A 21,750-nucleotide genomic window follows, 5' to 3' on the forward strand; every position below is an offset into this window, starting at 1 on the left:
TCTGTGATGAGGGGCCATTTTTATTTTTTTTCCTTATTATAGCTGGTCTGCCTCAACACTTTAGACATCAATAGCCATCTGCTGAATTGTGAAATTGTTTTTTCATAGAGGTATTATTTAGCTTTTAATAGCACCTACAGTACTTTAATCTGCTTTGGTTATAACTAATTACCAGTTACCGAATGTATTTCTTGATTATGCTTTCCTGGGAGGTGGGATACGTTTGCTGATGTGATACTCTACGCGGTGTCCATGTCTATTTTTATTAACATAGTACTACTGTGTATCTTTAGTTCTTATTATATTATTTTTGTGTAGGTGACTTTTTATCTTATTGTTCTTCTTTCTATGACTTTTTTTCTAGCTTTCCTAACCATACCCTTTTCTGAACCCTGCCATCCACCCTGCCTGTCGTGGAAAGGAAATTGGCTCCCTTGTGAAGGACCTGTACCATCCTCTTCCTTGAACTACAGTGCAAACTTAAAGAACTTTTGAAAGTATGTGGTATTAGCTATCTTGCTCTTATCCATACCCCTGTTAGTTGGTCATACCACCGCTCTGTACCTGGTGCTGCAGCAGCCAACCTCTACCCCCTTCATATTTGTACTGGGAGTCCCTCTATCTAGCCTTCCCCTGTAGCTTTTTTCTGCTCCTCTGGTAACTCTTTCCCAGACCCATGATCAACTATTGCTAATATTACTTATTACCCAGTCGGCCACCAGTTTGGCTATGTTTACCCATTTCAATCTCTCACCTGTAATCTAGTACCTTTTCCTCTCCACTATAGCCTTCCTTCTGTCTGCTTAATAATTTTGTTTTTTTCCCTGCTTCCACTATAGTTTTCCTGAAATATTTTCTTGTTTTCCTCTTTCACTACCCTGTGGATTTTTGCCTCCTTTACTACTCACTTCCCCTCTGCCTACTACATAGTTCTTCTGATTGTTCCCATCCTTCTACTCTCCTTGGGCTCTTCCTCGTCGCCTCTGGGCTCACTCTGCTCCCCTGCCCTACCCCCAATTTCCACCCACCCCCAGTTGTCCTAGACTTATAGATCTAAACCCCACCCCCTCTCACATTAACCAATCCTTTTCTTCCCCTCCCCTTACCTCACTCTCTATACTCACCCCTCCCCCAATTTAACTATCCCCATCCTGCATATACTACCAGTTCCTCTCCCCTCCTCTTATACTGCTCTTTCTCCTTTACTTACTTCCTCAGAGCATCTTCACCACTCCCACTCTCTATTTTTAACTACTTTTGAATATCAACCTTTTATCATGCCATCCCACACTCTTCACACAGCTTTCCTTGCTACTCTTCCCCTCACTTTTAATGAGCCTCGCCTCAGCTTACCTCTTAACATCCTTTGAACATACAAAATATCTAAATACTTACCACCCTCCAACTCATTCTACCTTAATCATAGCCACTGCCCAAAACCACATTAATATCACTTCAGAAACACATTATCTTCTAGCAAAATACCATAGACTGCTTCACATCAAGTATTATTTCCCAAAGACTACGAAACTCCCAAGCTTAATCTCTCAGTTACTACCCTATCTAATTAAACCCAAAACAAATCACTTGCAAGATGGTGATATACATCCAAATCCAGGCCCTTCTAGTTTACCTCAAGCTAATAATCTTAACCCCTCTCCACCCACAACACAAACTCCCACTACACTTACAAACTCTCTCCTCATTGCACAACTCAATATACGCAGCATAAACAAACTTGCACACCTCCATGCATTATTAGATGATCAATCTTTTGACGTACTATGTCTAACTGAAACATGGCTCAAACCCCATACTAAAGATAACGATATCACCCCACCAGGTTACAGTATTATAAGGCACAACTGCATAAAAAAGAAGGGAGGGGGAGTAGCTATTCTCTTCAAAAATAGCCTACAAGTTACCCCCACTGACTACAAAGCTCTTCCTGAGACCAAGGCTGAAATCCTTGTCTCTAAACTTCAACTAAACTCCAGTAAGTCCTTATATATCATCTGCATATACTTACCTCCAGGCAATATCAGCTTACTCGAGGAAATCCTCAGTACCCTATCCCCATACTTCCCCCAAGAAACCATTATGGGTGACTAACATTGACTGGAACAATATTAATAAAGAGCATCCCATCTTGCATATTGACCTGCACGGGTACTCTCAAATTATTTCTTCCCCAACCAGAATTAATAAATCCAGCAAAAAGGAAAGCATCCTAGACTGGATACTCATTAATAAACCTCATCAAGCATACAAAGTAGGGATATTCCCTGACAATCTCAGTGACCATTCCTTAACCTACTTGATCAGGGAAAAAAATGTCCCCCATTCTATCACTTATAAAACAATTAGATACAATAGAGAATTTGACCCAGAATCATTCCAAAATGAAATCAAAGCCTGTAATTGGACCCCCTTAAAAAGTCTACCTCTCACTGAGGCAATTAACTACTTTAACTCCAAATTTCTAGCAATCCTTGACCACCACGCTCCAAAGCAGAACATAAGAATTAGAGCCAAACCTGCCCCTTGGCTGTCCAAAAACACCAGACAAAACATGCTACTCAGAAACAAAGCTTGGGCTAATTGGAGAACTACTAAAAGTACTTCAGATCACCTCACTTATAAACAGTTGAGAAATAGAACAAAACTAGCTATATTCTCTTAGACAAGAAACAATTCTACATGAACACTCAAACCAAATACCAAAATAACCCACAAAAATTTTGGGCAAGTATCAACAGACTACTTCACCCAGGTCAAACCAAAACTCCAAATCCTACAGGCAGTCAAGGAGAAAATCCTAGACAAGCAGCAAATGCCTTTAATACCTACTTCACAGAAACTATACAAGCACTAGCTAACCAACTTTCTCCTGATATTACATTCCCTCCAAACACAAACAAGACCTTAGCCCCTATATTTCAATTACAACCTATCCCCATTCAAGATATCTGTAGACTTATCCAAAAACTTAAACCTTGCACTCCATCAGCAGACCAGTTACCAGCAGAATATTTGCAGACAGCTGCCAAAGCTATAGCCTACCCAATTTCCATCCTCATTAACAGAACTAATGCAGAAGGAGAAATCCCTACCATCTGGAAAATCTCTCACATCATTCCATTCCATAAAGGAGGGAACTCTAATGACCACTCTAACTATTGCCCGATAGCTCTATTATCCCCATTGGCAAAAATAATGGAAAAACGCATTCAAAAGCAATTACGTAACCATCTAACTCAATACAATTTGCTAGCTGATTGCCAACATGGTTTCAGGCCACACCACAGTACTACAACTGCCCTACTGTCTTTCTGCAACTCCATTAACCAAAACAGAAACAACAACATCCTCACATCAGCTCTCTTTATAGACCTGTCTAAAGCTTTCGATATGGTTAATCACCAACTATTAATAAACATTCTTACACACCTCTCATTCAATACTCGGGCTATAAACTGGTTCAGAGCCTATCTTACTAACCGACAGCAAGCAGTCCTGTGGGATAATCAACTATCCTCCCTACTGCCTCTCACCCTAGGAGTCCCTCAGGGCTCTATTTTAGGTCCACTTCTCTTCTCAATTTTCATTAATGACTTACACTTAGCTATTCCGCAAACTACATGTTTACAATATGCTGATGACTCGACAATTTTATGCTCAGCTAAGACCTCATTTGAACTTTTACTAAAAACACAAGAAGCATTTAATAAAGTCGAGTCTTGGTTTCTTCAACGCTGTCTTCTACTTGACCCCCAAAAAATGAAGCTCCTACTATTTTCACCAACCCAAAAGCACACCCTGACTGATTTCACTGTCCTATCAAAAAATGGTACTCACATACAACCTGACTTAACAACAAAACTATTAGGGGTTACTATTGACAACCACCTTACTTTCAATGAGCATATCAACAATACTGTAAATATAGTCAACAAAAAAATGGGTGCCCGCTACAGAATTAAGCCATTCCTCACTCCTTTAGCTAAAACAAGTATCGCCCACTCCCACCTTATCTCTTCACTTCTATATGCTTCTACTATCTATACTCACCTTTCAAAAAGCAATCTCTCTAAACTGGTTAAATCGTATAATAGCATTGCTAGATTTGCCACTGGACAACCACTTAGAACACACCATTGCCAGAATCTCTCTCAACTAGGCTGGCTTGAATTTCAAAATCTACTTGAGTTTAACCAAATTACATTGGTACACAAAATACTTAACCAACCAAAGAAGACCCCAAGTCTATCTACCCTTATTACTCCCTACCTGAATCGTAACTCCCTGCGCTCCTCAAATAAACTACTTATCTCCTCCAGCAAATCCAACAACAGAGCAGGCGATGCTCTCTTCTCTAATGTAGTTGGGAAAAAATGGAACCTTCTTCCTCCTGATCTCACCTCTATTTCCTCTAACTTCAAACCAAAACTTAAAATATACCTAAAAAAACACTGGCTTTGCCCTAGTTGTAATCCTGACTAACTTCTGCCTTAAGCAATTTTGTTATACCCACTTTTTTTCTTTTACCTTTCACCTTCATACTTCTGTCGGTGAAATCCTTAATAAACACAGTCTTTCGAATTTTATTAGATAATTAGATTTCTCAAAGTCACTTTTGCTGCTATTTTTTCCGCACAATATATGAACAAGGTTCTTTTTTATAATATTATAACTCCTAGTTCTTTTTTCTTTTTCTCTTTTTTTTCCTTGCTTTCTACTTATCAAGGTTGGAATAATGTTAAAAATGTCCTTAGATTTCTCTTATTTTTGTCAATGTTATGCTTACATGTTTAAGTTAGTATTAACAAATTGCACAAATTGGAGCTTATCTCCCCGGGCCTCTACTGAAAATGGATATTCATTCAGTTGGACTAGCTCGGTTAACAAATGTAAAATAAAATAAATAAATAAAATACAAAGAAGAAAATAAAGAACCAATATTATAACAAATATAATCAGCAATGAAAACAGTGGGATTAAGACAAATTCTATATAAATACTATACTAGATTCCTTGATATTTTTATTCTTTTTCAAGGACAAAATGAAGTGACAAATAATTTTTTAAATTATTTAAATAATACCACTATTTTTTTCAAATTTACATCTGAGTTCCAGGCTTTGTCCATCAACTACCTTGATGTTAATATACTGAAAGACCCAGTAGGTAAGCAGTATACTTCCAGAATACATTGGAAAGACACCTTCTGTAACTCGTATCTCCACTATAGCAGCCTCCATCCATCTACACAAAAGAAAGCCATAGTAAAGGGGCAGTGGATTAGAGCAGCCCGTATGACAACCTTGGATAGTGATTTTATAGCTGAATGTAGACTATTGGAAACTTTTTTTATTGAGAGAGGATACCCTAGTAACTTAATCATGGATGTATTTCAGGAGGTTAAGTACAAAAGGGACAATGGTATAATACTCCTGATTTTAGATACTAGAGACAGACTAGATACTAGTGTGAGTGGACAGTGTAGTATAATGTTTGATTCGAATATGAACACTCATACAACAAATATTGACACTGTCAGTATCCTTGATATTGATGTCAATGATAATAAAAACTATCAGTTAAGCTTTATTACAACATTTAGTTTAGAGAGTAGTATAATGAAAAAGATACTGTACAAAAATTGGTTAATCATCCAACAAGATAAAAACATTAATTTTAACCTTCCAGAATATCCAACCTTAGTGTACAGGAAAGGTAAAAATATTAAAAATATTCTTGAGTCAAAGAAAAAGATCGATTTTAATAACCGAAAAGGGATGTACAGTTGTGGTAGCTGTAATATGTGTAAATATATGACCTGCAGTGAGTATGTTACTATTAACGGCATTAAATATAAGATCAATTACAAACTTAATCAATCACAAGCTCTCTCAACATAGGACTGGCAAGACCAGTCAGGAGGAGAAGGTTACCACACACACTATAGACCCAGTCTCACATAGTACCATTACAACCTCAAATCATACACAAACACACAGACATACTCGGAGGCTCTGATCAAAAATCTACCAAAACAGCAGAGGCCACCAAAGCAGACACCCAAACAACCACCACCTCAGAACACAACACCTGCAACACATAGACCTCACAGTCAGAGTGTCAAACAGTCACAGCCCTTAAGGCCAAACACAATGCCAGACACACTAGTCATTGGTGACTCCATAGTCAGACACACTGACGTCCCGCTCACCAGACTGAGTAAGGAGAAGGTCACAGTAAGCTGCCTGTCGGGCGCTAGAATCCGCCACATAACGCAAGCACTCAGGTCTCTCAACAGCAGGTACAAATATGACTCAGTCATTGTCCACGCTGGTGTAAACGACCTGAGATGTACCTCCTTGGACTACATGAAGAGACATTGAGGAGCTCTCTGATTATGTAGCCCAGGCAGGTATGACCCTGACCTTGAGCAGTATCCTACCTTCACCAAGAATGATACCACAATACAGAGATAAGATGATCAGCTTTAACAATTGGCTTAAACACTGGTGTCATTCAAAGGGGATCCAGTATCTGTCTGCCTGGGATGACATGCTGGACAAGCCATGCTGCTTCAAGGGACGGCTTGCACCTGTCACCCTGGGATTCGGATATTGGCAAAGGCTCTTGCCACCCCATAGTGCCTTTTTAGGCAAGGCTCAAATTCTAAACCTACCACCCTAGAACACAAAAAGGAAAAAACTAAGGGTAATGCTGCTCAATGCCAGAAGTCTAAATCTCAAAATGCACGCACTCGAGGCCCTTCTCAGTATGGAGAACATCGATGTCTGTGCTGTGACAGAAACCTGGTTCAAGGCTCCTGAGAGCACCCCAGCGCTATCAGGTTTTACCTCATATCATGCGTTCCGGCCCCAAAATCCGGACAATACCAAGAAAGGTGGGGTGAATCCATATTCATCAAGGTCACCCACACCTCAAGACTGGTGGCAACGCACGATGCATCGGAGACCATCCAGGTGCAATTAACCATAGGCAAGACTGCTCTGCAAATTGTAGCATGTTACAGGCCACCCTCACAAACTCAGGAACCTCACATGGCCTTCCTGAAAACACTAGGGGATAAATGTATCACCAAACACCATCATACTAGGTGACTTCAATTACCCTAATATAGACTGGGAACACTACTCAAGCCCAAACACCCTAGCCCAAATGTTCCTGGAATTCATAAACTCAAATGCCATGGAACAACTAGTCACCATCCCCACAAGAGGAGATAACATACTTGATCTCATCATCACGAACATGGGAGCACAATGTTCAACACCGGAAGTATACCCCTCACTGGTGAGATCAGATCACAAACTAATCTCACTGGAGGTCCTCATCCCACCCCACCTGAAATAAAAAAGACCACAGTAAAGAACTTCTCAAAAGCTGACTTCACACTTCTAAAGACTAGTGTGGTCTCCTTTAAGGCCCCGAGCCGGAAAACAGTACTCAAGCTGCTGAATCACTTACAAATGCCTTCTACCAGCACCTGCAGGACTGCATGGATAAGGCAATCCCAAGCAAAACAAAGACTCTTTGTACCAAAGGCAAGCGTCCAGTCTGGTGGACCCCAGCCATAAACAAACTCTACAACAAAAGGAGGAAGCTACTACAAGATAGAGCAAAATCCTTAAAAGGTAAGACACCCTTGATCACTATAAGTAAAAACTAAGAGCTCTCATAAAATCATCCAAAGCAAATTTCGAGAGAAAAATAGCTAAAGACTCAAAAGACAATCATAAGGCCTTCTTTAGCTATGTTAGAAACCTAGGAGGAAACTCCCAGATATGCTCAGAACTAGTTCAAAATGATGTGAAGATTACTGATCCTACAGACATTGCCAACATACTGGCTGACAGGTTCAGTGCAAACTTCTCCCCGCCAAAAGGAGAGATATCTATACCAAACGATTGCAGCCCCCCAAACACCTCCAGCGCCCAAGTGAGAACTGCTCTCTCCAAAGCAAAAAACACAGCATCCATGGGACCTGATGGTGTCCCCGGCTGTGTGCTCCACGAACTCAATGAGGAATTAAACCCACAGCTAGGACAGCTGTTTAATCAAAGTCTTACCTCTGGATACGTACCCAGGGAGTGGCGCACTGCAACTGTGGTCCCACTTCACAAAGGCGGTGCCCCCACCGACCCTGGAAATTACCGGCCCATTAGCTTGACAAGCCTTATCTGCAAAGCCATGGAGAGGATCATAATGGACCTCATAAATAAAGACATAGGGAATCTGCAGACTTTGGATCCAACCCAGTTTGGCTTTGTCAAAGGCAGATCATGCCTTTTAAACTTGGTTGACTTTTTGAAACAGTCACCAAAGCCATTGATGAGGAAAGGCAGTCCATACAGCCTACCTCGATCTGGCTAAGGCCTTCGATACAATACCCCACTCGGGTATCATTGAAAAACTCATCAGCTTAAATGTTAACCCATACATCACAAGATGGGTTGCAAACTGGCTGAGTGACAGAACCCACAGGGTCAGAGTTGCTGGCGCCATGTCAGACTCAAAGCCTGTCACAAGTGGTGTCCCACAGTGCTCAGTCCTGGGCCCACTCTTGTTTGGCATCTACTTTTCCAGTACAAGCAAACACAGGAGGGTTATGGCTGACAAAGTTTGCAGATGACTGCAAACTGGGCCATAGTAGAAAACACTTCTGACACAGATATCCTTCAGAAGGGTCTCACAGAAACGGATAACTGGTGCCAGAGCCACGGCCTAAAGTTAAATGCCAAAAAAATGCATAGTCATACCCTTCGGGAAAAACAAGGTTACCCCTAGCTACCAAATAGGTGGCAATCCACTGAACACAGAAGAAGTTATCAGGGACCTGGGGACCCAGGTTGATAGTAGTCTGTCATTCGACACCCATGTAGCTAAGGTAGTTAGGAGGACCTTCTACATTGCCCACCTTATCATGAAGGGATTCTCATCTAGATCAAGGGAGGTCATAGTCTCCCTTTACTCATCACTCATCAGACCAATGATTGAGTACAATGCCCCATTCGGAATGTATCTGACCCGACACTTGCAGCAGCTGGAGAGGCCACAAAAGTTCCTCACCAAAAGGATAAAGGGTCTCAAAAATCTGTCCTATGCTGCCCGACTGAAGGAACTCCAGCTCTATTCAGTCGCACCGCTTGCTCAGAGGTGACCTTTGCCAAACATACAAGGCCATGTCAAACCCAGATTTGATGAATATGCTTCACCTCAAAAATCTAGATCCATCAGAGCCACAAGCGCGGGAGACTTAAACCTCGACACGGCTATTAATAGGACGTGCTGGAGGGATAGATTCATCACCCAAAGACTCCCTATGCTGTGGAACAAAATCCCGGTACATGTGAGGCAGAGCACCTCGCTGGCCTTGTTCAAGAGAAATCTTGACCAATGGATGGGAGATCGCAGATATACCCCAGGGATTACCTCAGTGTCACTGCTCGACAGAGGCACAGCAAAATAATGGGTATAGTTCCCCATACTAAAGGGGTGGCGTAAGCCACAAAACGATGGGCTAGGCTTGTAAATGCCCTCGGGCAGATAGCCTAGTATGAACCTATGAACCTATTCAAAACGTATAGTTTATGTAGCTATATGCACCCTATGTTCAGCGTTCTACATAGGAAAGACTGAATGCCGATTAAAAGAGGGGGTATATGAGCATACATATGCGATAGCTCACGGTAAGATAGAAAATGCTTTAGCTAAGCACACCATAGCTTATGCAGGTCATACTTTTAAATTTACAGCTTTTGACCAGATTCAAACTGATATCAGAGGTGGCCCATATAATCTTCTATTAGAAGATAGAGAATTGTCCAGGCAATTGAGAACAAATTCTTTCTTTAAACCAGGACTGAATGAACATTGTAACATCGGATGCCTACTGAAATTGAAAAGTATAGACAGAAAATAAAATATGTCTTAAGCAGATGTTACTAGTTCATGGTGGTATGTTGTCCTATGTTGTGAGTAAAAAAAACTTTTTATTTAAATAAATAAAATAAAAAAATAATAAAAAAATAAAAAAATGATACGTTTAATAAAAAATTTTTTAAAAAAAATAACATATATATATATATATATATATATATTATTATTTTATAATTAAATTGAATTATTAAATTTTTATTTTGTATTGTTCAACATTTGAATAATAGTCTTATCAAATAGTTTAATTCAAAGCTTTTGTAAGTATCCACTAATATGTGGAAAAATGTTTTAATTTTAAAGAAAGACCCATTACAAATGTCAGATTAGGGTGATTATTTTGTTATATCACTTTAAAAAGTGTCTATTTTTAATTGATGGTGGCATATATTATTAAATTAATTGATTGTTTCTTGTCTGATGAAGTTGCCCCAATAGAGGGCGACGAAAAGCGCTTTACAATAAACGTAATTTCTTCACTTTTACGCTGGATTGCTGTGAAACTTTTTTGAGATTTGGTTCGTTTTTGATATTCTAGTTTGTATTAAGCCAAATTGTGTCAGAGTATAAATATTTTTATTGTAATAGGCATACTAATAAAATCAGAAAGTGGTATTATATCAGAGATTAAAGATTGTTATGAGACCTGCAATTATTACAGGTTCAGTGATAACACCAATGATGTACAATTGGAGTGTATAAACCAAAGTCAAGTGCTGAATTCATACATTTCTTGCATAAAACAAAGGAGAGAACAGTGGCTGGGGTCTTAAATTTACCAGAAACAGAATGGAATAATACTGATTCAACAACATTAGTAAGGAAATTATTTACAACATATGTTGAAAAACAATTGCTTCAGATTGTTAAAGCCTGGGAACAGAACAGAACATATTAGGCATTCTGTGTTCCTAAATAAATTACTACTACATCATGTCAAAGTTTACCACTGTTAATGTGCAGTGATAATGGTTTAAGGTTACTACATAATTCTTCCAAAATTGAAATCTAAACCAATACACAGATTAATAGACTATATGGAAGCACAACAGTCACTATGTAAAACTAATTGGAGTGATGCCCTCAACTTCTGAAGGAATGTGGAAAGTTTTGAAAGTGCAATTGTTTGAATGCAAAAAAAAGTTTAATATAATCTAGGCACACTTCAGGAAGATAACAAATTGGAAAAGTAAACCCAAAACAGGGTCCAACAAGAATAACAAAAAAAATTGAATCGGACCACTGCACACAGACCAGGTTAATAGGTGAAAATGGAATCCTTTATTACAGACTTAGTGCTTTCACCATAACATATGGCACCCTCAGAGTAACAACTTGAAAAACTCACAACCTTTTTATAGCACAAAACATTAATTGAACAATTAAAAAATTGAATAATTGGATAATAAAATGAAACGAACACAAACACACCCTTGCCAATGAGCCCATACTATACACATTCATATAGTGTTATTTATATAAAAGTAGCATAAAACAAGAACCAAAAAACAAAAACAATATCTAATCTTGGTAATACAAATGTATATATAAAAAACAATGTTTTATATACAATACCAACATTAAAAGTACTACCATTGAAACTTTTGATCCGCTCAATCAAATTTTGTAAGATTTTTGCTTTAGTACAGGTTTGAGCGAAATATAATCATTTAAACCAGGCTCCCTCATCGCATTCATCAATTGCCACTCCACCTCCAAATCAGCTACCCTATTGCTAATATCACCCCCTTGATCCATATACACACGATCAATCACAAAGAATACAAACTTTTTAAACTGCAAACACTTGCGACTGTGCAAAAACGAGGCATTGTGTACATCTCTATTTTTAATTGCTCTTACATGCTCCATGACCCTGTCCCTTAATCTATGAGTGGTCATCCCCACATAAAATGCATCACATGTACTGCAGGAAGCCAGGTAGACCAAATTCTTACTGTTACACCCACATGCTCCAGGACAGGCTAAGGTACGTGGAAACCCCGCCACACATATATAGGCCCCTTCAGCAATAAATCTGCAGCCTCTACATGCTCCACATTTACCTGTCCATGACTTTTTGGACCTGCTTGTCCCTTCCAAAACACCCTTTAAATTGTCCCCCCTACTGAAGACTATCATCGGCGCCTTCCCAACAATCCCTTTGATCTCACGACTCAAACAGTGGTCCCATGCATGTCTAACTGCTGTACACATTTCCATAGCCTTTTCATTATATTTTAACACAAAAACTGGACCACTCTTCCCATTATCAGCATCACTTTTGTACGCACTTTCCATCTCACTAAACAAAACACTTTCAGGGGCAGTCTTTTTCAAAATAGGAATATATACAGTCCATCTTTTTTTATAAACTTCTTTAACCTTCAATAAAAGATTTAAAGGATAACCCCGGCCAAGTAACAAACCTATTAAATTATATATCTCCTGCCTAAAGATGACATCCTCACTCACCAATCTCGAGATCCGTACCATCTGACCTTTTGCCAAACCCCTTCTCTGATGAAGGGGGTGACAACTAGTAAAATGGAGCATAGAATTAGAATTAGAATAATTGTCTTTCCTATATATAGTACTAGACAGTCCCCCACCAATCTTGGCAATCCTGATGTCTAAGAAATTAATACTATCACTATTCCACTGGTGGGTAAACCTCAAAAATCCCGTAGAATTATTTAAATAGCTCACAAATTCCATGGCCTCCATTTCATTTCCATTCCATAAGATTAATAAATCGTCCAAGAATCTGTTATATAGGACAATTTTAGAATTAAATCTAGAAGGGAATACAAACTGCCTCTCCCATGCCAACAAAACAAGGTTGGCAAAAGTAGGGGCACATTTTGCCCCCATCGCTACACCCGAGGTTTGTCGAAACACCTCACCTTCAAACTTCATGAAATTATTATTCAAAACAATCTCCATGATGTCGTTAAGAACATTTAACCTACCCTTGTCAATTTTACTACTGGAATTGAGGCTATCATAAAACATTTCCAATCCCTCCAAGTGAGGAATTACAGAAAAAAGATTAACCACATCCACTGTGAGAAAGCTATAAGAGTCTGAACATGCTTTTACATCCCTTAGCCTCTCAAGACAATGCCAAGAATCCCTCAACACATGGGGAACCTCATTCAGAGCAGGCTTAGACAAAACATCTACAAAATCAGCCAGGGGTTCAGTTTTCGAACCCCTCGCAGAGACAATAGGTCTAAAGCATAAATTATCCACACCTTTGGAATACCAAAGATGCACGGGATAACCGGATACCTTACCGTCAAATAATCAAACTCTGCTTCACTAATGGCACCCTGAAACAGCGAGTCCAACAAAAACAAGTCTATTTTTTGATATGCCCTATTTACTTCATTGGTGGATACCCGAGCATAGGTGGCCTGGTCCTTGTATTCTTTGTGATTGATCGTGTGTATATGGATCAAGGGGGTAATATTAGCAATAGGGTAGCTGTTTTGGAGGTGGAGTGGCAATTGAGGTTGAATGCGATGAGGCAGCCTGGTTTAAATGATTATATTTCGCTCAAACCTGTGCTAAAGCAAAAATCTTACAAAATTTGATTGAGCGGATCAAAAGTTTCAATGGTAGTACTTTTAATGTTGGTATTGTATATAAAACATTGTTTTTTATATATACATTTGTATTACCAAGATTAGATATTGTTTTTGTTTTTTGGTTCTTGTTTTATGCAACTTTTATATAAATAACACTATATGAATGTGTATAGTATGGGCTCATTGGCAAGGGTGTGTTTGTGTTAGTTTCAATTTATTATTTTATTATCCAATTATTCAATTTTTTAATTGTTCAATTAATGTTTTGTGCTATGAAAAGGTTGTGAGTTTTTCAAGTTGTTACTCTGAGGATGCGATATGTTATGGTGAAAGTGCTAAGTCTGTAATAAAGGATTCCATTTTCGCCTATTAACCTGGTCTGTGTACAGTAATCCGATTCAATTTTTTGTTATACTTCAGGAAGATGCACTTCCATATGAACAAGTCACGATTAAGGTGAGACAAAAAATAAGAAATGGAAGAGGTAAAACTACAATTTTTAAAACTAAAATAAACTGGACAGTCAAGACAAATTGGAAAATTATATAAATATATTGAGCACAATAGGAAATGACTTTATAGATACACAAAATGTGGTAGGAGTAAAAATATACAAACTGATAAATTGTGTGTAGGTGTACTTACAAAATCTTATGAACAGGTTGGCTCCACAAAGTTTGTGATAAACTGCCCTAGTGACAGCCAGACAACTTCAGATACTGAAATCAGTTTATAGTGAAGATAAACACCACAAACTGGATCCAAACAAAGCACAAGGCGACAACAGACCCACAAGTTTACTTTCATGTTGTGAAAAAATAATGGAAAAGATTATATTGGATAAATTGTCAGAACAGCAAAGCTTGCCATTGTTCAAAATATATCTATTACTATAGCCATGAATGAAAAATTCTGCTGTGATGTAATTTATACAGACTTAACTTCAGAATTTCATAGGGTCATACAAAACACTCAATATAAATTAGAACTAGGTACTGATGTACTCTTGATAAGATGGATATCTACATGGCTTAAAAATAAGACACTGCAAATATCATACAGCAATTTGACAGGTGAAATTTGAGGTTACAGCCAGGGTGTCCACAGGGCTCTATCCTAGGCCTACTTTCAGATTTAGAATTTTTCATCTGAGGTGTTCTACAGTCTTATGAAGGTAACTTGAAAATGGCTTAACTGATTACATGTGCCACAGACAGGGCATGCATGCAAAAGAACTTTAGAAAATCAATCATTCGGGCACAGAAGAATAATATGCTGATAAATACATCAAAAATTAAGCAGATTAGACTTGGGAGACAAGATGAAAATGTAATATTTAATACAGCACACAGTGATTTAAACCATAGATTCATGTTCAGGACCTGGGTTATTGGGGGTAGATCCAGCTTTATTTTTTCTAATCATATCAACTAAACTAGTTAATGATGGTTACAGAATTATGGGTTGTATAAAAGACTTATAAAGTCTAGGAAATCAGAAATAATAAAGTCATTGCTACTTACATTAAACCCAAACTTGAATATGGAATTATATGGAAACTTTACAAGAAAACAAAAACGAGTAAACTGGAAAGAGTACAGCATAAGTAAGTGCCTTATGCAGATATGTAAGAGGAGGCCTTATTCAGGTATATAGGGCATTTACAGACAACTATCTCTGGGAATGTTTGAGGTAATCAAAAAGTGGAGAATCAGACAACCTATGCAGAAGATTCTATAGGAGCAAGAAGTGCACAACTGGTTCTCTGAGAGAGTAGCTGAAGCATGGAATAGACTACCAAATTAAATTAAAGCAAGCACAAGTTTAGATATTTTTAAAAACAGTCTGGATATTTATTATGGTAACCACTGTTTTGGTATATTGGCAGGCTAGAAGTGCATTATTCCATGCTTGAAATATCTGTATTGTATGTATGTACAAGATAATTGCTCTGCTACTTACCTTAAAATTTAATGTGGTCAGAAAGCCATCCTGATAATGTGATTTTGGAACCCTCAATCCCTTTTTTTTCTTCAATAGAGACAGTCATGGGGGGCCATTATACAAACAAGACTTCTTAGCAGTGGTTTGTGTCCTCCTCACCATCCTAGCACAAACAGTGGGACTCAGAGTGGCCCTAACACTCCTCCCCCCAACAGGTGGAAGAGAAGTGATTAGTGTCACAACAGCCACTATGCTCTCCTTGTATGTCAGGGCACCCTCTTGTGCAAGAACTTTGAGACAGGGAATCAAAAACTGTAGACAAAGCATCATACTACTCAGACAAGCTCCTCGTGGTCCTGCAGAGTGGTCCTAGCTACAGAGAACTCAGAAAAGTGACTACTTTCTGGATTTAAGCATCTTTGCTGTTTTTTTACTTGGAATAGCTTCTCTAGCTTAACCTAAACAAGCTTAAACTGTTTTTTAGCTGTTTGCTGCATTATTTTAAAATCTGCACTTAAAGTTACTTTTTAGTCGAATTTGATTGAAAGTTTGTTTGTTTAATTTAACTGTTGAGGCTGCCCACTAAAGTGTGATAGCCTGTGTAACTGATTTATCACTGTTTCTGCATTTTCTGTGTGTTTCTATCAAAAAAAACAAAAAATAATCCTTGTTTTCCCGCCTCTCCTCGACTAGTTTAAACCAGTTTACAGGCATTGCTGTTTTCTGGGCTGTGGTGTAGTTCCTGTGTTGTCCATTACCTTACTTGGATAGAAGGAAGTTTCTTTGCTCACCAGTGGGAGTGGGGAGCCTTGAGCAGCCTACCTGTCCCTGTGGGAAGTGACCTCAGCACAAGAACTGTAGTAATTGGTTGTTTTAGACCATTTCTAGCTCTTTTGTAGTTCCCTGTTTAAAATCCGCCTCTGGGCGTTCTTTTCTGGCTATACTACTCAGACAAGCTCCTCGTGGTCCTAGCTACAGAGAACTCAGAAAAGCGACTACTTTCTGGATTTAAGTATCTTTGCTGTTTTTTTACTTGGAATAGCTTCTCTAGCTTACCCTTAACAAGCTTAAAGTTTTTTTTTTTTTAGCTGTTTGCTGCATTATTTTAAAATCTGCACTTAAAGTTACTTTTTAGTCGAATTTGATCGAAAGTTTGTTTGTTTAATTTAACTGTTGAGGCTGACCACTAAAGTGTGCTAGCCTGTGTAACCGATTTATCACTGTTTCTGCATTTTCTGTGTGTTTCTATCAAAAAAACAAACAAAAAAAATAATCCTTGTTCTCCCGCCTCTCCTCGACTAGTTTAGAGCAGTTTACAGGCATTGCTGTATTCTGGGCTGTGGTGTAGTTCCTGTGTTGTCCATTACCTTACTTGGATAGAAGGAAGTTTCTTTGCTCACCAGTGGGAGTGGGAAGCCTTGAGCAGCCTACCTGTCCCTGTGGGAAGTGACCTCAGCACAAGAGCTGTAGTAATTGGTTGTTTTGGACCATTTCTAGCTCTTTTGTAGTTCCCTGTTTAAAATCCGCGTTTGCACGGTTTTGCGCGGTTGTGCGCATACCGCAGCGCTGGTTAAACAAGGTTAAACTTCTTCTGGCTCTGCCAAGTCTACTCTTCAAATTTTCCCTTAAGGAAGCTCTACTCTTAGTATAATCAGACTACTCGCTATATTATAAGCCTAGCACTTGTTCTCAAAACTTCTCTACTAAGTAAGCACTCCCGTTCTAAGTAAGCACTACATCCACCTACCACCCCTGTGAATATCCACTTCCCTTAAAGGCACAGCAATCCCTTATACTGTTCTAGCATGTCGAGTGGTAGATTACTGGCATCCTCCCCAGTTCAGCTGGTTAATCTGGGTATCTTGAGACAATGCTACAATTTGTCTCATGTACACAGACAACCCTCTCTTCCTCCCAACAACCACAAATACATGTGAGAGATGCAACTATATAGCCAAACTGGAGGCTGAACTCTCTCAACTCAGGGCTGGCATGACCAGACAGGAGGAGATGGTAACCACACACACAACAAACCCAGTCCCACATAGACCTACCACAACTTCAAACCAAACACACAAAAACACAAAGACATACTCGGAGGCTCTAATAAAAAACTTACCAAAATAAGAGAGGCTCCCAAAGCAGACATCCAAAAATCCACCACCTCAAAACAAAACACATGCAACACATACTTCAATAAATCAGTGTGTCAACCAATCACAGCCCTTAAGGCCAAACACCATGCCTGATACACTAGTAATAGGTGACTCTATAGTCAGACGCACTGATGTCCCACTTACCAGGCTGAACAAGGAGAGGGTGACTGTGAGCTGCCTATCGGGAGCTAGGATTCGCCACATAACACATGCACTCAGGTCACTCCAAAGCAAGTACAAATATGACTCCGTCATTGTCCATGCTGGCGTGAATGACCTGAGATGTACCTCCCTGGACTACATGAAGAGAGACATAGAGGAGCTCTCTGATTATGTAGCCCAGGCTGGTATGACCCTGACCCTGAGCAGCATCTTGCCCTCACCAAGAAGAATGCCACAATACAAAGACAAGATGATCAGCTTTAATAATTGGCTCAAGTACTGGTGTCATTCTAAGGGGATCCAATGTCTGTCTGCCTGGGATGACATGTTGGACAAGACACGCTGCTTCACAAGGGACGGCTTGCACCTGTCACTACTGGGCTTCCGGATATTGGCTAAGGCTCTTGCCACCCCCATAGTGCCTTTTTTAGGCAAGGCTCAAAAGACAAACCCACCTCCTTAGAAAACAAAAATGGAAAAAAAACTAAGGGTAATGCTGCTCAATGCCAGAAGTCTAAATCTCAAGATGCAGGCACTCGATGCACTCCTCAGTATGGAGAACATAGACGTCTGTGCAGTAACTGAAACCTGGTTCAAGGCACCTGAGAGCACCCCAGCGCTACCAGGCTATACCTCGTATCATGCTTTCCGGCCCCAAAACCCGGACCGAACCACAAAGGGAGGGGGAGTGTCCATATTCATCAAGGACACCCACACTTGCAGGTTAGTAGCAACACATGAAGCATCGGAGACCATACAGGTGCAACTAACCATAGGCAAAACTGCTATACAACTGGTAGTATGTTACAGACCACCCTCCCAATCTCAGGAACCCCACTCAGCCTTCCTGAAGACATTGGAGGATATGAATGTATCACAAAATACAATCATACTGGGAAACTTCAACTACCCAAACATAGATTGGGTACATTATTCTAGCCCTAACACCCTAGCTGAAAGGTTCCTGGAATTCATAAATTCAAATGCACTGAAACAACTAGTCACCTATCCCACTAGGGGAGATAATATACTAGACCTGATCATCACAAACATTGGGACAAAATGCTCCACACCGGAGGTATACCCCTCACTAGTGAGATCTGACCACAAACTAATCGCCCTGGATATACATATCCCACCTCCACCCCCAGCACAAAAGACCACAGTGAAAAACTTCTCAAAAGCAGACTTCACTCTTCTTAAGACTGAGATGGTATCCTTTAAGCCCACTGGACCAGTGGATACCACATCCCACAATGCCGAATCCTTCACAAATGCTTTCTATGGACATCTCCAAAAATGCATGGATCATGCAATCCCAAATAAATCCAAGTCCCTCTCCACCAAAGGCAAGAGTCTTGTCTGGTGGACCTCAGCCATTAACAAATTGTATAACAAAAGAAGGAAGCTACTGCACAACAGAGCAAAATCCCATAAAGGGAAGACATCTCTGATCAACATTAGCAGAAAATTACGTTCTCTCATAAAAACATCCAAGGCAAACTTTGAGAGAAAAATCGCTAAGGACACTAAAGATAACCAGAAAGCCTTCTTCAGCCATGTTAGAAACCTGGGCGGAGACCCTCAGATATGCTCAGAGTTAGTTCACAACAACAAAAAATACACTGAACCCACAGATATTGCCAACATTCTGGCTGACAGGTTCAGTGCAAATTTCTCCTCTCCCTCACCCCCAAAAGAAAAAATACTTATCCCAGCTGAATGTAATCTCCCTGTCATCTCAGATGTCCAAGTGAGAACCGCCCTCAACAAAGCTAAAAACACAGCATCAATGGGACCTGACGGTATCCCGGGTTGCATGCTATGTGAACTCCAAGAGGAGCTAAACCCGCACATAAAAATGCTATTTAACCTTAGCCTTACTACAGGATATTACCTGAACACTGGCGTACAGCAACAGTGGTCCCAACTCCACAAAGGGGGTACCTCTACAGACCCTGGGAACTACCGCCCCATAAGCTTAACCAGCCTGGTCTGCAAAGCTATGGAAAGAATCATTATGGAACTCAAACAGAGACATAGGGAACCTACAGACACTTGACCCCACCCAGTTCGGCTTTGTAAAGGGCAGATCCTGCCTTTTGAACCTGGTTGACTTTTTCGAAACAGTCACTAGAGCCATTGATGAGGACAAAGCAGTCCATACAGCCTACCTGGACTTGGCTAATGCCTTCGACACAATACCCCACTCAGGCATCATAGATAAGCTCAACAGCTTAAATGTAAACCCTTATGTCACTAGATGGGTTGCAAACTGGCTAAAGGACAGAACCCATAAAATTAAAATCGCTGGAGCAAGCCAGTCACAAGTGGCGTCCCACAGGGATCTGTCCTGGGACCCCTCTTGTTCGGCATTTATTTCTCAGATGTTAAAGCAAACATGGGAGGGTTGTGGCTGACAAAGTTCACAGATGACTGCAAACTAGGCGCCATAGTCGATACACCAGCGGACACGTACATCCTACAAAAAGGCCTCACAGAAAGAGACAACTGGTGCCAGAGTCATGGCCTTAAACTAAATGCCAAAAAATGTATAGTCATCCCCTTTGGGAAAAACAAAGTACCCACAAATTATGACAGACAGCAACCCACTCAGTATGGAAAAAGTAATCAGAGACCTAGGGACCCAAGTCGACAGTGACCTCTCATTTGACACCCACGTTGCCAAAGTGGTTAGAAAAACATTCTACCTTGCATACCTCATCATGAAGGGATTCACATCCAGATCCAAGGATGTCATTGTACCCCTATACTCCTCCCTCATCAGACCCATGATTGAGTACAATGCCCCATTTGGTATGTATCTCACCCAGCATTTGCAACAGCTGGAGAGACCACAAAAGTACCTCACCAAGAGGATCAAGGGTCTCCAACATATGTCTTATTCTGCCAGACTAAAGAAACTCCAGCTCTATTCAGTAGCATACCACCTGCTCAGAGGTGATCTCTGCCTGACGTACAAGGCCATGTCCAATCAGGATCTGATGGACATGCTCCACCTCAAAAAATCCAAATCCATCAGGACCACGAGAGCTAAAGACTTACACCTCGGCACAAGTATGAATAGGACATTCTGGAGGGATAGATTCATAACCCAGAGGCTTCCCATGCTTTGGAACAAGATCCCAGTTCATGTTAGGCAGAGCCCCTCACTGACTCTCTTCAAGAGAAATCTTGATGAGTGGATGGGAGATCGTAAGTTTACCCCAGGGGTCACATCTGTGTCACTGCTAGACAGGGGCACAGTAAACTAATTTTATTATATAAGGGGACCTTCATTGTGTCACTAGTAGACAGAGACACAGTACTCTAAATCTATTCTGTGCATTTTTGTACCACTTCATGGGGTGGCAAAAGCCACATCACTATGGCTAGGTTTACAAATGCCCCAGGGCAGATAGCCTAGTACTAAACTATGAAACTATGTAAGAGGGTCACTCTCTTGAAAAATAACCCAGATTGAAAAACAGTCATTTGCCTTTGTTTCCTGGTACTGGGTCTGAGTGTATCTGAGCAACTTTAAGTGAGTAATGAACATCCCTAGCCATGCCATGTTAGAATAGATTCCCATTTGCAGATTATGCCAAATGGCCAACCCAAGAATTTAGTCAAACCTTCAGAGTGTTCTTAGGGTTGAAGTTATGTATATGAATTTGGAGTTTATTTCATAAACAAGCAAAGTTGTAAGAAACTTGAAAAATCTTTCAGTTCTATACTTACCAATATGTTTCAATTTAGATCTCAACAATTTTTAAGCTACATTACTAGTGTGACTGCAAATTACTAGTAATCTCAAATATCCTAGTTTTATCTTTTCCCTGTGGCTCTCATGCTACAAAATACATTAACTGCTATTGTACTTCACTTTTGTAATCAATAGTTCAGCCAATTTAATTTCTCCC

The 21,750-nt window shown here is 39.9% G+C and overlaps 1 protein-coding gene across 1 annotated transcript in view; it reads right to left on the reverse strand.

Moving 5' to 3' along the window:
• The window catches only part of LOC122797745 (centrosomal protein of 192 kDa-like), a 1,194,871-nt gene that overhangs the window by 32,304 nt on the left and 1,140,817 nt on the right, over positions 1 to 21,750 (reverse strand). The window contains exon 16 of the mRNA XM_044066270.1: positions 12,879 to 12,996. Within this exon, the coding sequence (XP_043922205.1) occupies positions 12,879 to 12,996 (118 nt within the window). The remainder of the gene's footprint in view (positions 1 to 12,878; positions 12,997 to 21,750) is intronic.

This window comes from Protopterus annectens, chromosome 3.part1 (assembly GCF_019279795.1).
Source record: "Protopterus annectens isolate FY-2018-M chromosome 3.part1, PAN1.0, whole genome shotgun sequence".
NCBI lineage: Eukaryota > Metazoa > Chordata > Ceratodontiformes > Protopteridae > Protopterus > Protopterus annectens.